This window comes from Stylophora pistillata, chromosome 10 (assembly GCF_964205215.1).
Source record: "Stylophora pistillata chromosome 10, jaStyPist1.2, whole genome shotgun sequence".
Classification (NCBI taxonomy): domain Eukaryota; kingdom Metazoa; phylum Cnidaria; class Anthozoa; order Scleractinia; family Pocilloporidae; genus Stylophora; species Stylophora pistillata.
Window position 1 is genome coordinate 15,525,252 of NC_142528.1, and position 22,227 is coordinate 15,547,478.

The 22,227-nt window shown below is 38.8% G+C and overlaps 3 protein-coding genes and 2 pseudogenes across 5 annotated transcripts in view; 4 read left to right on the top strand and 1 right to left on the bottom strand.

Moving 5' to 3' along the window:
- LOC148721943 (uncharacterized) overlaps window positions 1-22,227 on the top strand; it is a 547,091-nt pseudogene that overhangs the window by 170,777 nt on the left and 354,087 nt on the right. The gene's annotated exons all lie outside the window — the stretch shown is intronic.
- The window catches only part of LOC111333298 (uncharacterized), a 99,878-nt gene that overhangs the window by 39,464 nt on the left and 38,187 nt on the right, over window positions 1-22,227 (top strand). The gene's annotated exons all lie outside the window — the stretch shown is intronic.
- Window positions 4,190-8,149, bottom strand: LOC111333311 (uncharacterized). The gene is made up of 6 exons (XM_022938853.2): window positions 7,958-8,149; window positions 7,666-7,761; window positions 7,320-7,466; window positions 6,896-7,003; window positions 6,481-6,652; window positions 4,190-5,497 (listed from the first exon to the last, which is right to left on the bottom strand). Exons 1-6 carry the CDS (start codon window positions 7,964-7,966, stop codon window positions 5,238-5,240), a joined length of 792 nt encoding a protein of 263 aa, XP_022794588.2. The 5' UTR covers window positions 7,967-8,149; the 3' UTR covers window positions 4,190-5,237.
- On the top strand, window positions 10,232-15,573 carry LOC111333310 (uncharacterized). Of its 2 annotated transcripts, none has more exons than XM_022938852.2 (6): window positions 10,232-12,057; window positions 12,254-12,349; window positions 12,546-12,692; window positions 13,031-13,138; window positions 13,641-13,812; window positions 14,288-15,573. In XM_022938852.2, exons 1-6 carry the CDS (start codon window positions 12,049-12,051, stop codon window positions 14,545-14,547), a joined length of 792 nt encoding a protein of 263 aa, XP_022794587.2. In that variant the 5' UTR covers window positions 10,232-12,048; the 3' UTR covers window positions 14,548-15,573. The 2 variants fall into 2 exon arrangements, with proteins under 2 accessions (XP_022794587.2, XP_022794586.2); XM_022938851.2 differs by having other exon boundaries at window positions 10,232-10,672.
- Window positions 19,711-22,059, top strand: LOC148721954 (uncharacterized; annotated as a pseudogene).

The following is a 22,227-nucleotide window of genomic DNA, read 5'->3' on the forward strand; positions in this document are numbered from 1 at the left end:
GATTTAAGGCTTTCACTATTGAGTTTTAGCAGTCAACAAACATTCATTGTCGAAGTCAGTTCGTCGACGCCCAAGTTTCACAAATCAAATCTACTTCGGACCACTGAATGAAGTTGGCAGTTTGAAAAATGTCAGTATCCTAAGGAATGTTTGTTTATCAAACAAGGAAGGACTGACACGGAAGTCTTGTAACTGAAGGTACGTTCTGCTAAAGCGCCAAAATCATGACAACAATGCAAGCCTTAGACAAGAAAACAAAGCAGAAATACCGAATAAAAGCAACGGATGTTATAAAAATATCTATAGCTTCCTTCGGTGAAGGTACAAGAGATGCGATGTCTTCATTCTGTTCCACTGTTGTAATAAACTAAACCTTACAAACAATAAATATCAGTGCTAGTGTAAAGTAATGTGCCGCCAACAAGCTTTAAGGTCTAGCTTCCATAATTGCTGAAGGAAAAGCAAGTCCCATGCCAAATGCATTCGGCGGGAAGTTTACCGCCAACATGTTTACTATTCGCTAAAACATCTAGATCTTCGCGGAAGGCATTTGATTCAAAGTTCATAGTGCATGACCTGTAGGCACGCAAGACGTGCAAATGTTTTTCTGAAGGAGAAAGGGATACAGACTGTACATCACTGTGCATCACCCAGATACAAGGGGAGTAGGTGGGGATTTGAATTAAAGTCGCATCGTATAATTTTTCCACTTTTTCATATAAGACATGACACATTTAAAGTGATTTTACCTCATTTCAGAGATTACTGAACAAAAGTAGAGAAGGAAGAATAAAGACAAAGTAGTGTGAAATAAAATCTCCAAACCTATCGTACATGAACTAACTTCGCTGTTCGTAAGTGTTTTATTATATTTCTATTTAAATAGCATCTCCCAATAGTCTTTTCTACAGTTATTTGTTTGAATGGGACTGGGGCTGAGGTTAACCATGATGAGTTATGAACTTGGAATGCATTACCTGATAAGCTAAGATTAATAGCCGAATTTGGTCCTTTCAGGAATGAGATAAGGAAACTAAGTAATTTGTAATTTTATATCATCATCATTTATATCATCATTTATATTTAGGCTTATATTATATTTAAACTCTGTAATTTATATTCATATATTTTCTCAGTATATTAGCATCTCTATTGCTAGAGGCCTAACAAGCCTCATTTTCATTCGAGTTTAAATAAAGTCATCATCATCATCATCATCATCATGACCTCGATATGATAAGGACTGGTAACTATGAGGCACGATAGCGTGATTTGAGGTATATATCCACATGATATAGAGTGATTTAAGGTATATATCCACATGATATAACGTGATATGAGGTAGACATCCACATGATATAGCGTGATATGAGGTATATATCGACATGATATAGCGTGATATGAGGCACATATCCACATGATATAGCGTGATATGATGAGGTATATATCCACTTGATATAGCATGATAAGAGGTATGTATCCACATGAAACGATGGCAGGATTAAGCTTTAAAATACTTATAACGGGAGTTTTCCATGACACAAACGAATCTATCGGATTCAGATATCATAGCTTTCTAAGTTTTAAATACAGTGTATCAAGTCTCTTGGATAATGGGTACGCGAATCTCCATATATCTTTGCAGAGGGGTGGCTCGATATTTTGTGCTTTGAGTTTCGCTCACGGATCGAATTCACCAGAAACCATCATCTTGTGGTGGACAATGTTCATGAAAGCCTAGTCTTATTTCATGTTCAACAATTGGTGCAGAGATGTAATAGAGACTTCATAGTGTAATTGATCATTTGCAAATCAAAACACATGATGCCAGTCATATGCTTCCTTATTATGGTATGTGCTGATTGATCTTTTTTTTTATCTTAGTTTTAGAAACATGTGGGAGTAGAGTTTTTTCATTTCTCAAACCGATCTTTCTCGAAATTTTTCCAACGTCAACTGTGAATTACTTCCCATTGAAAATCGCTATTAAACGTTAAATGATAAGTTTTCTCGTCTTTGTTCAATTTTTTCTATCTTGAAGTAAATAAATTCTGACCCGTCAGATTCAAATGAGTTCGAAATTTATGCAACTCAGTTTCCCAAACAGAGGTTGCAATCTATCCGAAAAGGCTGAAATAATAGCTATAATATTAACAAAAAAAAACTGATGTACATGTGAGTTTGAATTCTTGGTGTTTTCTTGCAAGACCGTGCAAGGAAACTCACTTAAACAGACACCAAATAAAAATTATTCACACACTTACTCACCAACCATTCTCCTCTAAGTAAAACTCTCCTGGGAACCGTTAAGTGAAAGTTCCCGAATATGCTGGGGATAACTAATCGAGTCCGAAGCATCTGTAAACTTATCTGTTACTCACCGGGCGTGATGAAATGGGGAGTTGTCACCCTCTAGTGCGCACCTCAAGCTCGTCTACGAGTGAAGGCGAAATATTTGGGATCATACGTTTTCGACAGATTTTATTTTACAGCTGATGCAATGGCACGTTCGTCTTTGCAACTGGACCGTTATGCCTTTTGAAGAACAATGACAGTACTATTTGTATATTCGAGTCTGTCCTTTTGTCGAAGAAGTGCAACCGAGAGATCATTCATTTGCTTGATCCTACAACTCACAATGTCGATCAGTTACCCATCATGATTCGACAATCTTGCGGTAATTATAGTCTTCAATGAGTTCTGTATTGTCTGTGAAGTGTTTCCGTCTGCACATGGATAGATACACTATTGTAGAAGGCGAGAGTACGAGAGGTAGCTAGGTTTATGGAGATTCCAGTTAGGTTCCATTCCATGCACTAAAGTGATTTGAATTGGAGTTCGTGGCCACCATTTTTGGAATCTTGCGTTCAGGTTGCGCAGAAAATTTATGTTACCGCGTACTGCATAGTCTCCTCTCGCAGCCTTTCTTTGTCTCGGGATCCCTTTGTCTCCCTCCCCACAAACGGCTGCTCGTGTTGACCAAACATTCCATTCCAGCCGATTGACCAATCAGAGTGCCGCCTTTCGAAATCTGGAAGGCTCATAATATGTTCACCTCGCCAGTGCGTGGGAACATGCGGCTGTTTCTCTGCGATTATCGGACTGACGGGTCGAGTAGGTTGCAGTATTAGCTGATACACCAGAAGATTGAGGTGTACAAGGCAGAGATACTAGCGGTTCAACTGTAGGACTTGGAGGCAAAGAAGTACATTTGCTAGGGGCGGTGAAATCGAGAGCTTTCGCTACAAAAGGTCGCTTTGCGTTTGAGTCGCTGTCAAGTGATGGTTGAAGTCTTTTAATCCGGTGATCTTGAATGGAATCATAGCCAGCTTTCAGTTAATGTTTTTTTTTTCCAATTTCTTAATCTTGGCATCTTTTCTGTAGCATTTGAGACATATATATAAAGTAGAATTCAAATAAATGTCGAAAGCTTCCAAGTTTACACCCAGTGCTAAACTTACGACGCTTGCTACATCAGCCGATCTTCCGAAGATTCTAACTCTTTCTTTAGTCGAAACTGTTGACGTACACAGGAAACATCCAGATAAATTACTGCAAGTTACTTTCTTCGGGGTATCAGCAATAAAAATTGATAAATGACATTTAGCTCTACAAACATGAAATTTGGCGAAGTTTTGAGAGATGTTCCCTGCTCAACGCTCATTGGTTGAAGGAAACAAAGAGAATGTAATGCTTGGTCAACACGAGCAGCCGTTTGTGGGGTGGGGGACACAGGGATCCCGAGACAAAGAACGGCTGCGAGAGGAGACTACGTACTGCACGACCGCCCGTCAAGAAGGTCTTAATGAGGGTGGGGAGGGGGCTAACTTTGACGGCTGACGGTTTATTTTTTCCATTTTGACGGTTGTCGGTACGGCCCTGTTGGATTGTGATTTGTTAGTTACGTTACTGTCTGGCGCATTTTTAGAATTCTCTTTTATTCGATTGTTAGGTTAGTATCTTGCACACTTAAACAATTCTCTTTTATTCGTGATTTATCTTAGTATCTCGGGCAATTTTAGGATTCTCATTCATTCGAATGTTAGTCTTCTGCTCATTCTATGCATATCGAACATTGATCAAAGTTGAAAACGTCGTTGATCTCGAGAGAATCATTCATATGCTGGTGTTTGAATTGTTATATTTCATATACTGGTGTAATATACGAAATCATAATTTCCATGAGATATCCTGAACAAAGTCAACACTCCCGATTTTTTATTTTATTTAACCTTATTTCACCAAATACACGCATAATGTTTCTACTTTGTAATCGACTTAGTTCCACTGGAACTTATTGCTCCATCCAACACTCATTACACGATGTAAAGGTACTGTTTAAAGGCCAAGCAACCGGTAACTGTATGTAACCCTTTCTCTCACCTAAAAAAATTTAACTTTTATTGACCTACATCCTAACTTGAGCGATGTCTTGATGTAACCAATTCTTTTTCCATACCAGGAGGTCAGGTCATGTGAATTGGCTCGTATGATCAGTAATTATATAATTGGGCATTAAAAAAATTAATGCACAAACAATCAGTTTAACTGCCAGTTTGATATCCTACTATTTATTCTGAGGAAAATAAAAACAAAACTTTCCATCGAAAGCTTTTCTAGTGTCACAAAGGTTCACGCGCAGGTTCTCATATTTTTCAACAGAATTTTGTAAAACGTTCTTGCACAGTATTTCGAAGAGGTGTTCTGAACGAGTGAGAGACTCATAATGGACTTTCACAGGCCTTGATAGTTGAGTCAGGGGCTGTCTCTAGATCTCTAAAATTGGCTTCCGAATTTTTAATGGCGTAGTAACAGCATCCACTAATACGGGGGAAATTGAAGCAGCGTTATTAATAAAGCATAGCTACATGGAAAGGTAAAAACTAGGAGTAATGAAATGAGAACAAGGATAATCAAGCTCTTTTTATTTGACACAGAGAAAACGGAATTCATAATCGTCTGATACTGTATTTTGTCAGGTATCCCAGTCCCTGTGCTAATATGGGGTTCATCCAGATGAAGTTTGTGGTAGAAAAAAATATATCATCGGAAGCAACTGTTTCTCAACCGAACTAGATCACGATTTCTTCTCAGGCCTTGAATGGAATGGAGTCATTTTGTTGAAAGGATTAGTGTTTACGCTTTTTTGAGTCACTCAAAACACTTTTGCCAAAAGGCACCATGGAAAATATAAAACTGTGTTTAAAATAAAAAGAACTAGATTTCCTAGTAGAGTTTTAGTAGACCCTACATTTATATTCATAACAATACACATAATTTACGTAGTGCCGTGTTCGACAGGTATACCAGAACCACCACCTGTAACAAGAGCGAACAGAGTAGCATGTACGCGAATAAACTCTGTAACGTATCTGCCAGTATCCACCAACCCTACTGCAACAGGAGCGGTCGGAGTAACTCAAAGAGCCTCGTCCACCTGGACACACTCTTAAGTAGTAAATTGGCCAGTATGATCGACGACTTCGATGTTTTGCTCCTGTTGAAAGAGAAAATGTTTTTAGGAATGCTTTGTCATTTAAATTCATGGCGGGACTTCGATAGCATTCCTGTAGTTATATGTTGAGGAGCATTTCGTGTCACATATTTCTCTTTAATTTTAACTTTTGGGGAAAAATACAACACTGACTTCGACTCGCCATGAATTGTATGTGGGGCTTAATCTGTAAAGTATTATAAGGATTTTTCATAGCAGGAAATTTTTATAGCACGGGTTAGGGTTGGAGTTTTCTGGAAAGGGGGAAATATATGACTTACGTAGGATGGCGCAGCTGGGGGATGATCTCGCACAAAATGGTGAACACAACTGCGTTGTTACTATATATATCTTAACCAAGCGCGAGGGCCGTACTGGGAGAATATCGGCCCGAGGTCTTGAGAGTACGGACCGAGCGCAGCGAGGTCCGTACAAAAAAGACCGAGGGCCGATATTCTTCCACTACGGTCCCGAGCAAGCTTGGTTAATAAGAGATTTATTATACGACTGAAATTCAAAGGGACACAAGTTCGATATCATTCGGGACCATTCGGGACAGTGCCTGGTCCAATACTGAGAGAATATTGACCGGAAATAGAGCATTTTGATTGGTTGATTTTAGTTATTGGCCCTCTGAATTCCCGAGTCGTGTAATAATACATGGTATTCCTAACATTAACAACAGTTTACGTTTTTCGACAGCAACGGCTATTTTATTAAAAATGATATTTGGAATTCGCTTTAAGACGGTTTTCACAGGGCCACCAACAGGTAACCCCATAAAGATATCAATAAAAAGCAAGATGCTGTTTCATCTCCTCCGTGGACAGCCCTAAGTCGATATTTTGTTAAGGCAATGGCCTTATTTACATTGTAAGATACCAAACTTTACTGTTTATGTGGTTAACTGCTGGTCACGTTAATCTCTCGGTCAGTCACGCTGTCCATTTGTCAGTCTGTCTCGGGTCTATTCTAACTCCGCTTACCTTCTGCTTGAGTCTCTTCGGATGCAGATGTGTTCTCCATGGTGTGAACCCGATATATCGGGTAGTCTGGACAGAAGTTTCTTAATTCCTCGCTGAGGGTGGATCGATTGGTTACCTCAGTATCCACAGCCCACTTGCTGTCAATGGTAGTCGCCTCGTCACTGCTGTTTTTCTACCAAACAAAGAACATTTCGGTTAGTCTGCTTTATCATAGAAACCTTACAAGTCTTACATACAGTCTTCCGACGCCATCTACATTAGCAGTACACAGAACGATTCACATAGGGCATAACGCAGTCGAATGGGAAGATTTGAGGCTTCAATCCTCCTACGTGCTCAGGTTTTATGTTGACTTTTCATCAAATTCTAAAATAGGCGACGGTAAGTGCCCATTGATAAGTTTACATGTACTTACCTCAGCTTGGTCAAGATCACTTTCCAGTCTACTTGGCGGAGGCAGCTCGCGGGAAAGAGGCAGAAGATAACAAATCTTCTTGTCTGGTACCATCAACATGCTCATATTCTGTGTTGAACGCAGAGAGAAGAAGAATCAAGTAAGATTTAGCCATTAAATCTTGGGTGAAATCTTTCTTCCTATCTGCTTTCTGCCATACAAAGTGTGATTCTTTGTTTTTATCTGATGCACTCATTTGCTCTTACAGGAGCTTTATAAAAACAGACCAGCCATTGATCAGAAGAATATAGATGATTCCATATATTTATGACGAAAGAGCCCAACTAAACTGAGCTTAAAATTCGATAAATAAAATATAAAAGATTTTAGTAACGTTGTCACTCATTTTAAAGGAAACGTCAATGAAGGCTCATAAAGAACTTACCGCCTTGAAGTCGTGCAATATATTGCTTCCATCCACGTCATTATGAGCAGGAACTGTAAACAATTCTGTTTGCTTGTCTCTGTTCACCTGAATTTTCTCGGTGTACTGTGTTCCAGATTCTTTAAATTGGACGTCATAATCCGAAACCTGAGAGATGCGGTGAAAAAGATATCAGTATGAATTATGTTTGTTTTACTGAGTTATTGCACAACATCGTGTTAACTAATCTGATGATGGAATATTTTTTCACACTCTATCACGTACTGAAACAACCCTGGTAAGGAGGCCGTTTTTTGCAGAGAGAATATCGTCAGCTTGTTTTGTACCATAAATTCTGAGTACTAACCTTCTTAGAAGTGGAATCTGTTGCTGATATTAAGTTTGTTGAGGCACAAAGCAAAAGCAAAATCAACGCCAGATTATCTCTGATGAGGACTGATTGCTAAAACCAAAAATATAAAACAAATATAAATGTAATTCCTAATCACAAGACAAAATAATATTGATTAAAGGGACAAAAACAGTTCGAACTCATTAAGTTAAGATAAGGTAATCCTGCCTGCGTTGTAAAAACATCTATCACACCTGGGGTGTTTGAATTGCGACCTGCTGGTTATGACCAATTTCCATTTACTTACGTGTAACATAGCTGTTGTCTCCTTTGCTTGTTTCTTCTTGTTTCTTATCTTGTCGACCTTCTCTTCGTGACTGTAGCTGATCTCTACTGCTGCTTTACTCTGCTTTGCTTCATTTTATGTTCTTCTAAATGCTATTCATATGCATTATTAATGGCCATGGATATTGCCGTTTCAGCGAAAGTTACTTCAATCTTGGTGTTTAATCTTAGATTTTCTAGAAATCTGGTCTTCTAGGAAACACAGACAAAGAAACGCCATTTTTCTGCACGGAAGGGAACTGTTTACCAAGGTTATGGTTAGGATTAACTAAGAATGCTAGAAGTAGTACATCGTATTTCAAATGTTAAGAGTTGCAAGCATCATATTTGCACAGACAGTCTTTGTTTCTATCTTAAATCTCCGTAACTCATAAGGATGTGTGAGTTGAAGTTCCCTCCTGGTTTTATGTTTTTGTTTTTCTTCTGTTTCAGTAAAACTGTACTTAAAGTCTCGGCTGTTTTTTTTTTCTACTGCCGTGTTATTTCCTCATATCATTTTAGTTCTTTTCTTTTTTTTAATTCATAATTACTGGAATATTCATTCGTCCGCTACAGACGAAAGCTCGTTAACGGAGTGATGAAGATGAGAAGACCAACTATTATGCTGTTGTTTTTCTTCCGTGTCAGCAAAACTGCATGTACTTCCACTCTCAACAGAGTTTTTGTTTGCTGCTGCGCTAATTCAGCTGGTAATTTGAGCTCTTTTCAATTAAAAACATATTTTATTCATCGGAATATCCAATCATTCGTGACTGGCTGAAGCCCGAGAAAGCTGACTAGAAATAGCTAGAGGTGCGAAGGGGTTCCTGTAAAAAATTGACATAGTAGCCAGTCTGAAAAATGAAAAACTAGAAAACATTGTGATAGAAAAATCTTGCAAAAATAGACACAGAAGACGGATATGAATTCTCATTTTGGGACGTTAAACGGGTTTCTCTGCACGGAAGAGACCGGCTTATTTACTCGGATTTGTTGTGTTGCTGTTGTAAACAGTTGCAGCGCATTCATCGTACAGAAATAAGAAGTTTTTTTTTTAACGGCGAGGGCAGACTAGGTATTCTGCTTAAATAAATGCAACATGTAGTAGGTAATTGTTGAGTTTCAACCATTAAAACTGGGATCCCAGTTGCCATGCACGATTGAGTATTCCATAAATATTAATTGACTTAGCAGATTTGAAAACGTGCTGCACGCGATTGTTTCTTTTCCCAAATTTCAACTTTTGTAAGCGTCTTGGAGAAACATTGCTTAAGCGGAAGTACCGAATGTAAAACCTAACAGAAATTAAAGAAGGTAAAACATCTTTGGGAGAGTTACTTAGCAAAATTTACAAGTCATGGAAGGTAAATATGCTAATAAAGATACATATAGCCAACGCTAATTTGCTCTGGGTGTCTGAGGAAGGGAACTTAGATATTGCAAGCGGGAATCGTGTATTGGTTGACATAACTATTTACTACATTTTCATATTTTCAAGTGCTGATTTGACACCTATACACACTATGTACGAAATAGAAATATTAATGATCTCGCAGCGATACTGATAGTTTATTTGTGCCACAATGTGTTTCTACTTTCTTCTTCTTTAAATCTTGCACTCTCCTACTCTCAGGGCTTCCTGTTTAATCAGACACTCACATGAACTTATGAAACTTCCTTGTTTGTTAGAAGTCTGTACTGATCTGATTGAGAAATAACTCATCCCTCCGGCTTCTCGTGTATTTCAAAGCACTTCAGATTACCTGATAGAAGTTTCATCCTTTCAAACTGATGCGTTCAGGTAAATTATGACAATTCATATATTTGCCGCGCCCTGAGACATAACTGTGTTAGCGTCTATAGTGCTTATAAAATTTAACGTTTTGATGTCAGCAATAGATTCAAGATGAAATTTAATATTAATCAAAGGTACAGATCTGCGTTCACTGCAAGCTTTTGTTTTACACCTTAACGAAATATGGTTTTCTTGCGGTTTCATCTTTTAGCGGACATTCAGTTTGAATGAAAGTGATTACTTAGAAATCAAACACCCTCAGGGTAAGGACTTATTTTGAACTTAATTTATCCCTTGAAATGAACTTTATCCCTTAAAACTTCCTAGCTAAGGAAATCTTTGACCATTCGTATATTTAATCCTGCTCTTTACCAGTTGTTGATATCTGAAATGCCAAATAAATTTTATAGCTTGGGCCATGTCCTGCGGGTTCAATTAACGCTAACGAAAAGAATAATCCAAAGTAAACATATGCGTTCACTCGGCATAAAGTCATTAGCGAAATAAGATAGGAACAAGAGGATTAAGTACAAATACATAATTCAAACTGCAACAAACTTGGACAAATATCTCGAAAATGTGGGACACTATCACATAAAAAGGTGTGGAGGACGTAAATAATTTCACTTTGTAAAGAACTCGTGGAAACTTTCTTTAAGGGAAGTATGGCAGGTACAAGTGTTACACATGTTGACGTTGCAAACAGTTGCAGCACATTCATAGCACAAGTTGCGATTGTAAGCGATAAATTAATGCCTGGGGAGTCCAAATAGCCGGACTTTTTGAAAGAATGGTACGTTTATACCGAAGTGATATGGAAACTGAGAACGGGATTCTGACAGACGCAGTCGATTGGATATTCCGAAGGACATGAAGTTTAAAATGCAAATCCAGAATTATAAGGTAAATTAGAGAAGTAGTTTAAAAAAATATATTTTTTTAAATGTCGAGCTACATTTTTTCGAAACGATTAAAGAAAGCGAATTCATTGAGTGAATTGAGACACAAACGCATCGCGCTTTCCAGATCTCATGTGTCATATTTGTAATAATTAATCGTGCTTGACTACTGAAATCCCGTTTTAACATTGACGGTTGCTACTTAGCCCACATCTACTATTTACTTTAATCAGAATGTTTAGTTCGCTTTCAGACGTTAATTGCCCACAGCAAAACCTCATTATTATACAGGTAATGCCCTTCAAATGTTTGCAACATCAACACAACAAAATCTCAGCAGGAGAGTCGGACTTCTTTCGAGTAAACACACTTGACTTCCTAAGTCTCAAAATGAGAACTCATTTACTTCTTCGATGCCTATTTTGCACCAATCTTCTATCAGTTTGAAATGATTTCTAGTCTTTTATGTTACAACGTGGGTACTATGTTATTTCTATTTGAAAGACTCCTCAGCATCTTTCTAACTATTTCTAATTAGCTTTGTCGTCTTCATAACTTCGCTAACGGGCTTCCACCAGTCACGGACGACTGGATAATCCAATGCGTGATTTAAACTACAATTAAAGCAGAGCCAGATTACATGCTGAATTAAAACAGCAGTAAAAACAACCTTCTGTTAATAATCAAAGTACAATGCACTTTTGCTGAAACGGAAGAAAAACTACAGTGAAGGGAGGCCAATTATTTCTGGGTAGTCCTCATCCTTATCACACCGTTAAAGAGCTTCCGTCTGTAACGGACGAATGAATATTCCAGTAATTATGAATTAAAAAAAGAACTAAAATGACATGAAGAATTAGCGCGGCAGTAAAAAAGAACTCTGTCGAGAGTACAATTGGCGACGGTACAATTTTACTGAAACGGAAGAATAAACAAAAACATAAAACCAGGAAGGAACTTTAACTCACACATCCTTATGAGTTACGGAGATTTAAGATAGAAGCAAAGACTGTATGTGCAAATATGATGCTTGCAAGTCTTAACATTTGGATGACGATAAACTACTTCTAGCTTTTTTAGTTAATCCTAACCATAACCTTGGTAAACAGTTCCCTTCCGTGCAGAGAAATGGTGTTTCTATGTCTGTGTTTCCTAGAAGACCAGATTTCTAGAAAAACCAAATTTAAACACTAAGACTTGAAGGAACTTTCGCTGAAACGGCAATATCCATGGCCATTAATAATGCATATGAATAGCATTTAGAAGAGTATAAAATGAAGCAAAGCAGACCAAAGCTGCAGTAGAGATCAGCTACAGTCACGAAGGGAAGGTCGACAAATTAAGAAACAAGAAGAAACCCAAGCAAAGGAGACAACAGCTATGTTACACGTAAGTAAATGGAAATTGGTCACAATCAGGTCGCATTTGGAACACCCCAGGTCTGACAGAAGTTTTAACAACGCAGGCAGCTTTACGTTACCTTAATTTAATGAGTTCGAACTGTTTTTTTACCCTTTTTAATCAATATTATTTTGTCTTGTGATTAGGAATTACATTAATATTTGTTTTATATTTTTGGTTTTAGCAATCAGTCCTCATCAGAGATAATCTGGCGTTGATTTTGCTTTTGCTTTGTGCCTCAACAAACTTAATATCAGCAACAGATTCCACCTCTAAGAAGGTTAGTACTCAGAATTTATGGTACAAAACGGGCTGACGATATTCTCTCTGCAAATAATAGCCTTCTTATCACGGTTATTTCAGTATGTGGTAAAGTGTGCAGAAATGTTCCATCGTCAGATTAGTCAACACGATGTTGTCCAATCACGGCAACAGATATAACAACTTACTGATATCTTTTTCACCACATCTCTCAGGTTTCGGATTATGACGTCCAATTTAAAGAATCTGGAACACAGTACACCGAGAAAATTCAGGTGAACAGAGACAAGCAAACAGAATTGTTTACAGTTCCTGCTCATAATGACGTGGATGGAAGCAATATATTGCACGACTTTAAGGCGGTAAGTTTGTTCTTTATGAGCCTTTATTACCGTTTCCTTTTTAATAAGTGACAATGCTGCTATAATCTTTTATATTCCATTTATAGAATTTTAAGCTCAGTTTAGTTGGGCTCTTTCGTCGTCAATATATGGAATCATCTATATTCTTTTGATCAATGAATGGCTGGTCTGTTTTTATGAAGCTCCGGTCAGAGTAAACGGGTGCATCAGAAAAAACAAACAGTCACTCTTTGTATGGCAGAAAGCAGATAGGAAGAAAGATTTCACCCAAGATTTCCTTGATATGCTTTTAATGGCTAGATCTTACTTGATTCTTCTTCTCTCTGCGTTCAACACAGAATATGAGCATGCTGATGGTACCAGACAAAAAAATCTGTTATCTTCTGCCTCTTTCCCGTGAGCTGCCTCCGCCAAGTAGACTGGAAACTGATCTTGACCAAGCTGAGGTGAGGAGATGTAAGCTTATTAATGGACATTTACCGTCGCCATTTTAGAATTTGATTGCTTTTTTTTTTATTAGAAAGTTTCAACAGGGTCAACCGTTGGCAGTAAATCCCGCCAAAAGCAAATTCACTGTTAGTCGTAAAAAAAGTGAACCGTAAAAATGTTTCCTATTTTCAACGCCATTTTGCGTAAACCGTTAGCTGTGAAATGTTCTAAATATTAACCGTTAGCCGTAAAAGCCATCACTTTATCGAGACTTTCTTATTACCGATCGTGGGAATGGTTCGTAAATAGAAAGAAATTACTTCAAGAAGAATTTGCCTTAAAAGTTAACGTAAAATCCTGAGCACCTGAGGGGATTGAAGCCGCAAATCTTCCCATTCTATTTTGTTATACCCTATGTAAAAATCGTTCTGTGTACTGCTAACGTAGGTGGCGTCGGAAGACTGTGTGTAAGGCTTGCAAGGTTTCTATAAAATAACCGACATGTTCCTTGTTTGGCAGAAAAACAGCAGCGACGAGGCGACTACCATTGACAGCAAGTGGGCTGTGGATACTGAGGTAACCAATCGATCCACCCTCAGCGAGGAATTAAAAAACTTCTGTCCCGACTACTCGATATATCGGGTCCATACCATGGAGAACACATCTGCATCTGAAGAGACTCAAGCAGAAGGTAAGCGGAGATATAATAGACTTGAGAAAGACTTACTAACCGACTGTGTGACTGACCGAGAGATTAATATGACCAGCAGTTAACCACATAAACCGTTTTTTGATGCTTGGTAACTTACAATGTAAATAAGGTCATTGTTTTGACCGGCGAATAAATACCGACTAAGGGCTGCGTGTGGAGGAGATAAGACAACATCTTACTTTTCATTGGGTATCCGGTCAACTCGTCACCACAACAAACTCGCCACCAATCGAAGTCAAATCGCCCCCGGTGGCGATTTGACTCAGACATTTCATGTAGCCTCCTGTGTGAAACTTACATCGAATGCCGAAGTTAGGGTTACTTTTTCTTCAAAAATCAAAATTAATGACACGAAATGCTCATAAACACTTAGTTACAGTAAAACTATCGAAGTGCCCCCCCCCCCCTCCCCACGAATTGAAACGACAAAATAATCCTTTTCTCTTTTCAACAGGAGCAAAACATCGAAGTCGTCGATCATACTGGCCAATTTACTACTTAAGAGTGTGTCCAGGTGGACGAGGCTCTTTGAGTTACTCCGACCGTTCCTGTTGCAGTAGGGTTGGTGGATACTGGCAGATACGTTACAAAGTTTATTCGCGTACATGCTACTCTGTTCGCTCTTGTTACAGGTGGTGGTTCTGGTATACCTGTCGAACACGGCACTACGTAAATTATGTGTATTGTTACGAATATAAATGCCGGGTATACTAAAACTCTACGAGGAAATCTAGCTCTTTTTACCTTAGACACATCTTCGCTTTTTCCATGGTGCCTTTTTGCAAAAGTGTTTTGAGTAACTCAAAAAAAGCGTTAACACTAATCCTTTTGACAAAATGACTCCATTCCAGTCCAGGCCAGGAGAAACCGTGATGTAGATGCAATTGCTTATGTTGATATTTTTTTCACTACAAAATTTTATCCGTGGATGCTACCTATATTAGCACAGGGACTGGAATACATGACAAAATCCAGTATCAAATGATTATGAATTCCGTTTTCTCTGTGCCAAATGAAAAGGGCTTGATTATCCTTGTTTTCACTTTACTATTCCCAGGCCCTCTGGAATGGATGTTTACCTTTCCATGCAGCTATGCTTTATTAGTATTGCTGTTTCAATTTTCAGCGTATTTGTAGGTGCTATTAATAAACCATTAAAAATTATAAAGCCAATTTTAGAGATCTAGTCGTATATGAGAGTGAGGCTCTGACTCAACTATCAAGTCTATGGTGAGTCTCTCACTCATTCAGCAAAACTCTTGGAAATACCCTGCGAGAAAGTTTACAAAATTCTGTGGAAAAATATGACAACCTGCGTGTAATTTGAAACTAGAAAAGCTTTTGATTATAAATTTTAATTTTATTTCCTCAGAATAAATGATACGATATCAAACTTGCAGTTGAACTGATGTGTGTGTAATAATTCTTTTTAATATGAAATCATGTATTTACTGAGCATACCAGCCAACTTACATGACCTGACCTCCTGATATGGAAAAAGAATTGGTTATATTAAGATATCACTCAAGTTATCATGTATCTTAATAAGAATTAAATTTTTTAGGTAAGAGAAAGTGTTGCTTTGCTGCTTATTTGGTCTTGAAATAGTAATTTTACATTAGGTAATAAATGTTGGATGGAGCCATAAGTACCGAGAGAACTGAGTCGATTAAAAAGTAGAAACACTATGCTTGTATTTGGTGAAAAAAGGTTAAATAAAACGAGAACATTGGTAAATAACAGGATTGTTGACTTTGTTCAGGATATCTCATGGAAATTTTGGTTTAATATATTACTATTTGACATGTAACAATCCAAACACCAGCATATTAATGATTTCCTGGTAATCAACGACGTTTTCAACTTTGATCAATGTTTGATATGCTTGAAATAACCAAAAGACTAGCATTCGAATCGAATGAATGAGAATCGTAAAATTGTCCGAGATAGCTATGGTAAATAAAGAGAATCGTTAAAGTGTGCAAGATACCAACGTAAAAATCGAATAAAGGATAATCCTAAAAGTGCACAAGACAGCAATGTAACTTACGAATGAAAAATAGTTATATAAGTGTGCGAGATATATACCAACGTGACAATCGATTGAAAGAGAATCCATAAAGAGCTTAAGATGCTTACGTAACGATCCAATGAAAGTGAATCTTAAAAGGGTTCAAATACAAACCTATCGATCCAATGAAAGACAATTCTTAAATTGCATGCGATAGTAACGTAACTTATGAATGAAAGAGAATCCTTAAAATGTGCGAGATACTGGTAGATACAAACGTAACAGTCCAATAAAAGAGAATCCTAAAAAATGCGCGAAATACTGACGTAACTTATGAATGACAGGCTTGAGAAGCAAACAATTCTTGAGAAATGTAAATAACTGAGATACTCCCAACGCTCTGATTAGTAAAAAACGATTCTTTTATTGCACTCATCAAGGTAAGGTATAGTGATGCCTGCGTTGTGCAACTATCTAACGCGCCTGGGGTGTTTGAATTTTAACATGAATATGTCCAATTCTTATTTACTTTAATCAACATGGCTGATGTCACCATTTCCACGATTTCTTCTTGTTTACCTTCATGTCGCTCTTCACTTCTTAACTGTAGGTGATCTGAACTGCAGGTTTGCTTCATTTTATACTCTTCTTAATGCTATTCATTGGCATTATTTACGTCCATAGATAGTGCCCATGCCGCAAAGTTACTTCTCAGTGCATGTTTAATTATGGATGTCAGCAAAATTGTACAGCAACTCTCGCCAGAGCATGTTGTACTTTTGCGCTAACACAACATGTAGTTTTAGATCTTCCTGTTTTTTTTAATTCATATTCACTGGAATATCCAATGATCCGTAGCTGGCAGAAACCCGTCAAAGGAGTGATAAAGACGAGAAAGCGAACTGGAAATAGTTGGAGAGTCTTAAAGCCTACAATCTCAGGCCATGCCTCTCTGGTAGAGACGACAATTTTATATTTTCTCGTGCTGTTACCATTAAGTGAGGGTCTTTGCCGAGACCAAGAATCATTCCAGGATACTAAGATAAAAATGTTTCCCCCAATCTCTTAATTAAGATTGTACTCAACGAGTAGCGTCTACAAAACATAAAAAACTTTATTTTCTCCATAAACAAGGTTTGAAATATCATAAGTATTTTTGGCTACTTCTGCGTACATGACCCAAAAGCAGGTGGCATGCAAATGGCTAGCTTAAAAGTTAAACAACTAGAATTAGAAAGCTCCAAGAAATTAAGACGTTTTAAATATTTTCCATTAATTTTCGAAAATGCTTAACGAACCAGCTATCTTTTCTAGCTCGAAAAAATGCTTTGTCGTTTGTCATGGAGAGTTTGGAGTTGTTTATATCCTCTGTTATAGATCACACTATTGTAACGTTATTGTCACGCAATCGCTTGTTGTCATGTGACTCGAGTTAGCCAATCAAGTTAGTCTTACCTCGTGCTAGGATTCGCTTGCAATGTAAGTTCTTCGTTCCATTAAACGTTAAGATTCCAACTACCTTGTGATAGTTTATTTCACTGGAATCCCAACAAGTATAAAGACCGATTTTACCAGAAGTTGTAACACTTTAGTTTTTATTCACCACCTGATACAATTTTCAGCCTGCAAGGTAATCCAGGCTGAGTTTATCTAGTAGTTGTTTTGGGGTTAAGCTAAAAATGGGAGAATACAATTTGTTCACGCCGTTATACAGGATTAAGCTTGCACGGTAATCGTGTTTAGAAAGCTCTGCATTCCTAGTCAAGCTTTGAGGAAAAAAAACTGTTCTCCACTGTTTAATTGCGGATCCTTATTATGCTCCGAAACAATTTTTTTTCTCCCGTAAAAACGAAGACTTTGGCATATAAAATGGAAATTTTTGCTGTATACCCAGGATTTATCACATTCTTTTAGTAATTATACGCTGCCCTCTTTACAAAAATGATGAGACAGTATCACTATACAGAAACTGCCACAATAGCCGAAAACCTGAGATTGTTTTATTTCCATAGACCTCTCTTTCACGAACAGCAAGGGACCTGAAGGTGTCTGCTTTAATGAGATATAGGAGTTTTTATGAGGAAATGTAACGCTTGTAAAACAAACTTACTATCAAACTAATTCGCTAACTACATTGGGGTGTTTCTCGCAAACATATTCACAGCAAAATACAGTATTAATTAGGTGCCGTTGATAACAGTCATCAAAAGTTGGGCACACCACTATTTTGTAGCAAGTATGCGTTGTTATTCTGCATTTCACTTGCCAGACTTTCGTCTCAAGGAAGGAGCTTCTAGCGTCACCGGTGTCCAAAAGATGGGCTATTCCACCATCACACGTAACCTCACCGAGTGAGACAAATCGTCGTTTTCGAGTTTTTGTACCTGTTTAAAGAGCACGCACATAGTCAAGAAATGTCGCATTTTTATGAAGTGAGGTGTGATGGGAAATTGTTTTCCTCTATAATTAAAATTACATTAGTCTTATGCCGTGGAGCAATTCATTTAGGGAGAGATCCCAGGCATTATTTTAACAAGGAAACCCTCTTACCGTTTGTTTGAATCTTGGACAATGTTATGGTATCCTCCAAATGTTTCGCGTAATATATGGGGAATTCTGCACAGAAAGCCGTCATCTCGTCGCTCAGAAAGGATCGACCAGTCAACTTTTGCCCGGCTGTCCATTTGTTTGCGATGACGATCTTCTTGTTGTTAATTCTCTGTAACAAGTAGCAAAAATTACTATTGTTTGATATTCTGTTGAGCGAGTTCTACGTGGTGCATGTATAGGTATTGTGGTGAGTGGTAGAGAGAAGAAAGAGAAAGTTTACTGAGGAAAGTTGCTAAGAAGGAGTTCTTACTTCCGCCTTGTCCATGTCACTTGCAAGTTTTGCTGGCGTAGACAAGCCCTTTTCCAGGGGCAGAAGGTTACAGATCTTCTTTTCCGGTATCAGAAGCAAGCTTAGATTCTCAGTGTAAAACAGCAAGAAAGACAAGTGCTGCTTTGTCTCCTGTTTGGGGAATAACAAACATATACGGTGATCAAACGGTGATTGCAGAGGTCAGTGCATGGTTGGAATCCCGTACAGGCCTGAATTTTTTAAAGTCTGATTTTCACTATTGCTTGAAGGGCTACTGAGACGAAAAACTATGTTCTTCAAAACAAATTTTTTATGCCGACAATTTAAGTTTAGATCCTAAACGAAAAGAAAAAAAAAGTACATGTCAGACCTATCGCGGCAAGAAAAGTCCGAAAAAGTTTTGATTAAAACTCCCTAAATTTCGTCCACCATTGCTCAAACTACAACTACGGAGCCAACGATAATTTTCAGCGTCTCTCCCCATTGTGACGTCATACTATTCCTTTCCTCGAAACTCGAAAATTGTCGCTGTTCTTTATTTTAAACGACAGTAATGGTTCTATTTCTTCCGACGAGGGATCCATGAATGATTGTTGTTGTGTTGAGGCGAAATATGTTGAAGAGACTTTAGAGTAGAAACTGATAATTTTGACACTTTCTTGGGTAAACTGTTGTTTATTGTTCATTGTTATGTGATCGTTGCGAACGCGGTGAGCGGTTGCGATTCTCCACTAGTCTCGTGTAACACACGCGTGAAACACATGGTCGCAGTACGTTTTTCATGGCTGCTCTCTTAAGATATTGCGCTTGTTAGATGTTTAGTCCCTAAATACAGGATTGATTTGAAACTTGTTGTCGTCTACTTGATCGTTCACAACTACTTCTCTGTCTTCGCGACATAATGTTTGGTGCCGTGACCAGGATTTCAAGCCAAGAATGACCGAAACTTTACCCAAACACAGAGCTTCGCGAGCGGGCTTCAAAGCCCATCTGACAAAATGTTTTGATGGAGAAGGCCGCCACTCTCATGATCAAGGAAATGCCTTCAGAAGTAGAACTTGTATCCTTAAAAGATACTTTGGAACAGTTGGCACGAAAGAGGGATAAACTCACAGAGCTGGACGAAAGGATCGCCGCACTGCTCGAAAAACCAGACGAAATCGAAAAGGAAGCCTTCAAGACTGAAGGCATACCGGACGACATCGACGAAACATCCTCGCAGATAAGTAGCTTTCTTCATATGATATCTTCTAAGAAAACCCGTAACCCCTTACCCTTTACTACTACGGGAAAATCACTACTTCTGCCCGTTAGCAATACATCAGAACAAATTGCCTCGGGAATTCATGATCATCAGCCCCCACCGCTAGAAACCTCAACCACACAAGTTAATGGGCGACCCAGACTTCCACTCGAACCCCAAGGTGCCACCAACGAAATCTCACAAGTCTTCCTCCAAGTTATTCAAGACTCTTCACACGTACACCCACCACAACAAAATCCAACCTCGAGTTCTGCACCCCACTTGTCAAATAACCAAACTACTAGTCCTCACAATCATAGCAGTCGTCTTCCTAAGTTAAATCTACCTACCTTCTCTGGAAATCCACTACGTTGGTTTACATTCTGGGATTCCTTTGAGGCAGCGGTTCACTCCAACACAAGCCTTGGTGGGGTACAGGAATTCACCTATCTTAAGGATCAATTTATGGGAGATGCATTAAGGGCTGTCACTGGCTTTCCCCTTACAAACAGTAATTATCAACAAGCAGTAACACTTTTGAGAGAACGTTTTGGACAACCAAACAAAATAATCAATGCCCACATGCAAGCTCTTCTGGATCTTTCAAAACCCATCTATGAACTCTCAAGCTTACAAGTATTTTATGACACCATGGAAAATCATGTGAGGGGACTGGAATCTCTTGGACGGTCTCATGAGTCTCACGGGGATCTCCTTATTCCAATTTTTCTAGGAAAGTTACCCTGTGATATGCGAACAAATTTGACTAGAGATCATGACAGTCTTTAATCGAAGTTCCAACGGTTAAGGTAATCTATCGTTAAGGAAATTCGAATCCTTGAAATAGGGGTACATACGAATCCCTCAAGCCATACCCATACATGAGCTTCCGCTACAGTTACCAACTCATTTCTCACCCAAACCCAAGGGAGATCACCTGTCACCCCACAATTCCCATCATCAGGAACGAGGGGGAAATGTACCTACTGCAAGGGTCCTCACCCAGCATGCAAGTGCAGTGTGATCACTGACTGTCAGGAGAGATGAGCTATAGTCAAAGGGGATAAACTGTGCTTTAACTGTCTGGGAAACCACAAATCTACTGCCTGTCAATCACGATATCTATGTCATAAATGACGGGGGAAGTATTACAGCAGCCTCTGCACAGGAACACCACCTACCACAACCAACCCCAACCCCCGTGGTACTGATCAACACCAGGGACCAAGTAATTCGAACAACAACCCCCAAACTACAAGTCAATATCACCAACCATCACCAGCTCATGTCCATACCACTCTTGCACCAATACATCCCACACCTACATCCAGTAGGCCACACCTGGGTCGCACCTCTCTACTAAAAACAGCCATAGCCACAGTGTGCACAGATTACATCCGTTGTGAAGCGAACATTCTCTTTGATGAAAGGGCTCAACGTTCATTCATCACTCGCACATTAGCTAACCAAATTGGCCTAAAAACCTCAGAGAAGGAAAGTATTCATCTATCAGCCTTTGGAGGTCAAACATCAGCTGTGAGACACCTTCCCCTGGCTACCTTAAACGTTGTGACCACCTCTGGTGAGAAAATCCTACTCCGTGTTTTGGTGATCGAGAAGATCGCTACACCACTTCAGACACACATGCAACAAGGTGTGGAAGACCTCCGTCACCTAAGAGGGCTAAAACTTGCACATCTCATTATGTCTGATGAGAGCATTGATATATCGCTCCTTATTGGTGCAGATCATTACTGGGATCTTGTTGAAGACCATGTTATTCGTGGTCCCGGAACAACAGCCGTCGCTTCAAAACTCGGTTACCTCCAATCAGGACCATTGCCAACATTGCCAGGCGCCTCTTCATGTACCGTTGTGAACTTACCACAGACCATATTATGTACAAAGGAGGACGAACTTGACCTAGAGAAGTTCTGGTCTCTGGCAGCCATGGGTATCTCCCCACAATCAGAAAAAAATGATGATGAAGTCTTTCTGGAAAACTACATCAGTGGCTCAATAACAACAAATCAGGATGGCAGTTACAATGCCAAGTTTCCCTGGAACGATGATTCCCCAATACTGCCAACAAACTACAACAAGTGTAAATAGCGCACCCGCTCTATGGTCCATCGTCTTGCCGCCACACCCCGACCCTTGACTACTTATAATCATAGCTGAACATGAAACACGTGGATTCATTGAAATAGTTGCCGACCCACAACCTACAGACAATGCACACTACATTCCTCACCACCCAGTAAAGAATGGCTCGTCTAC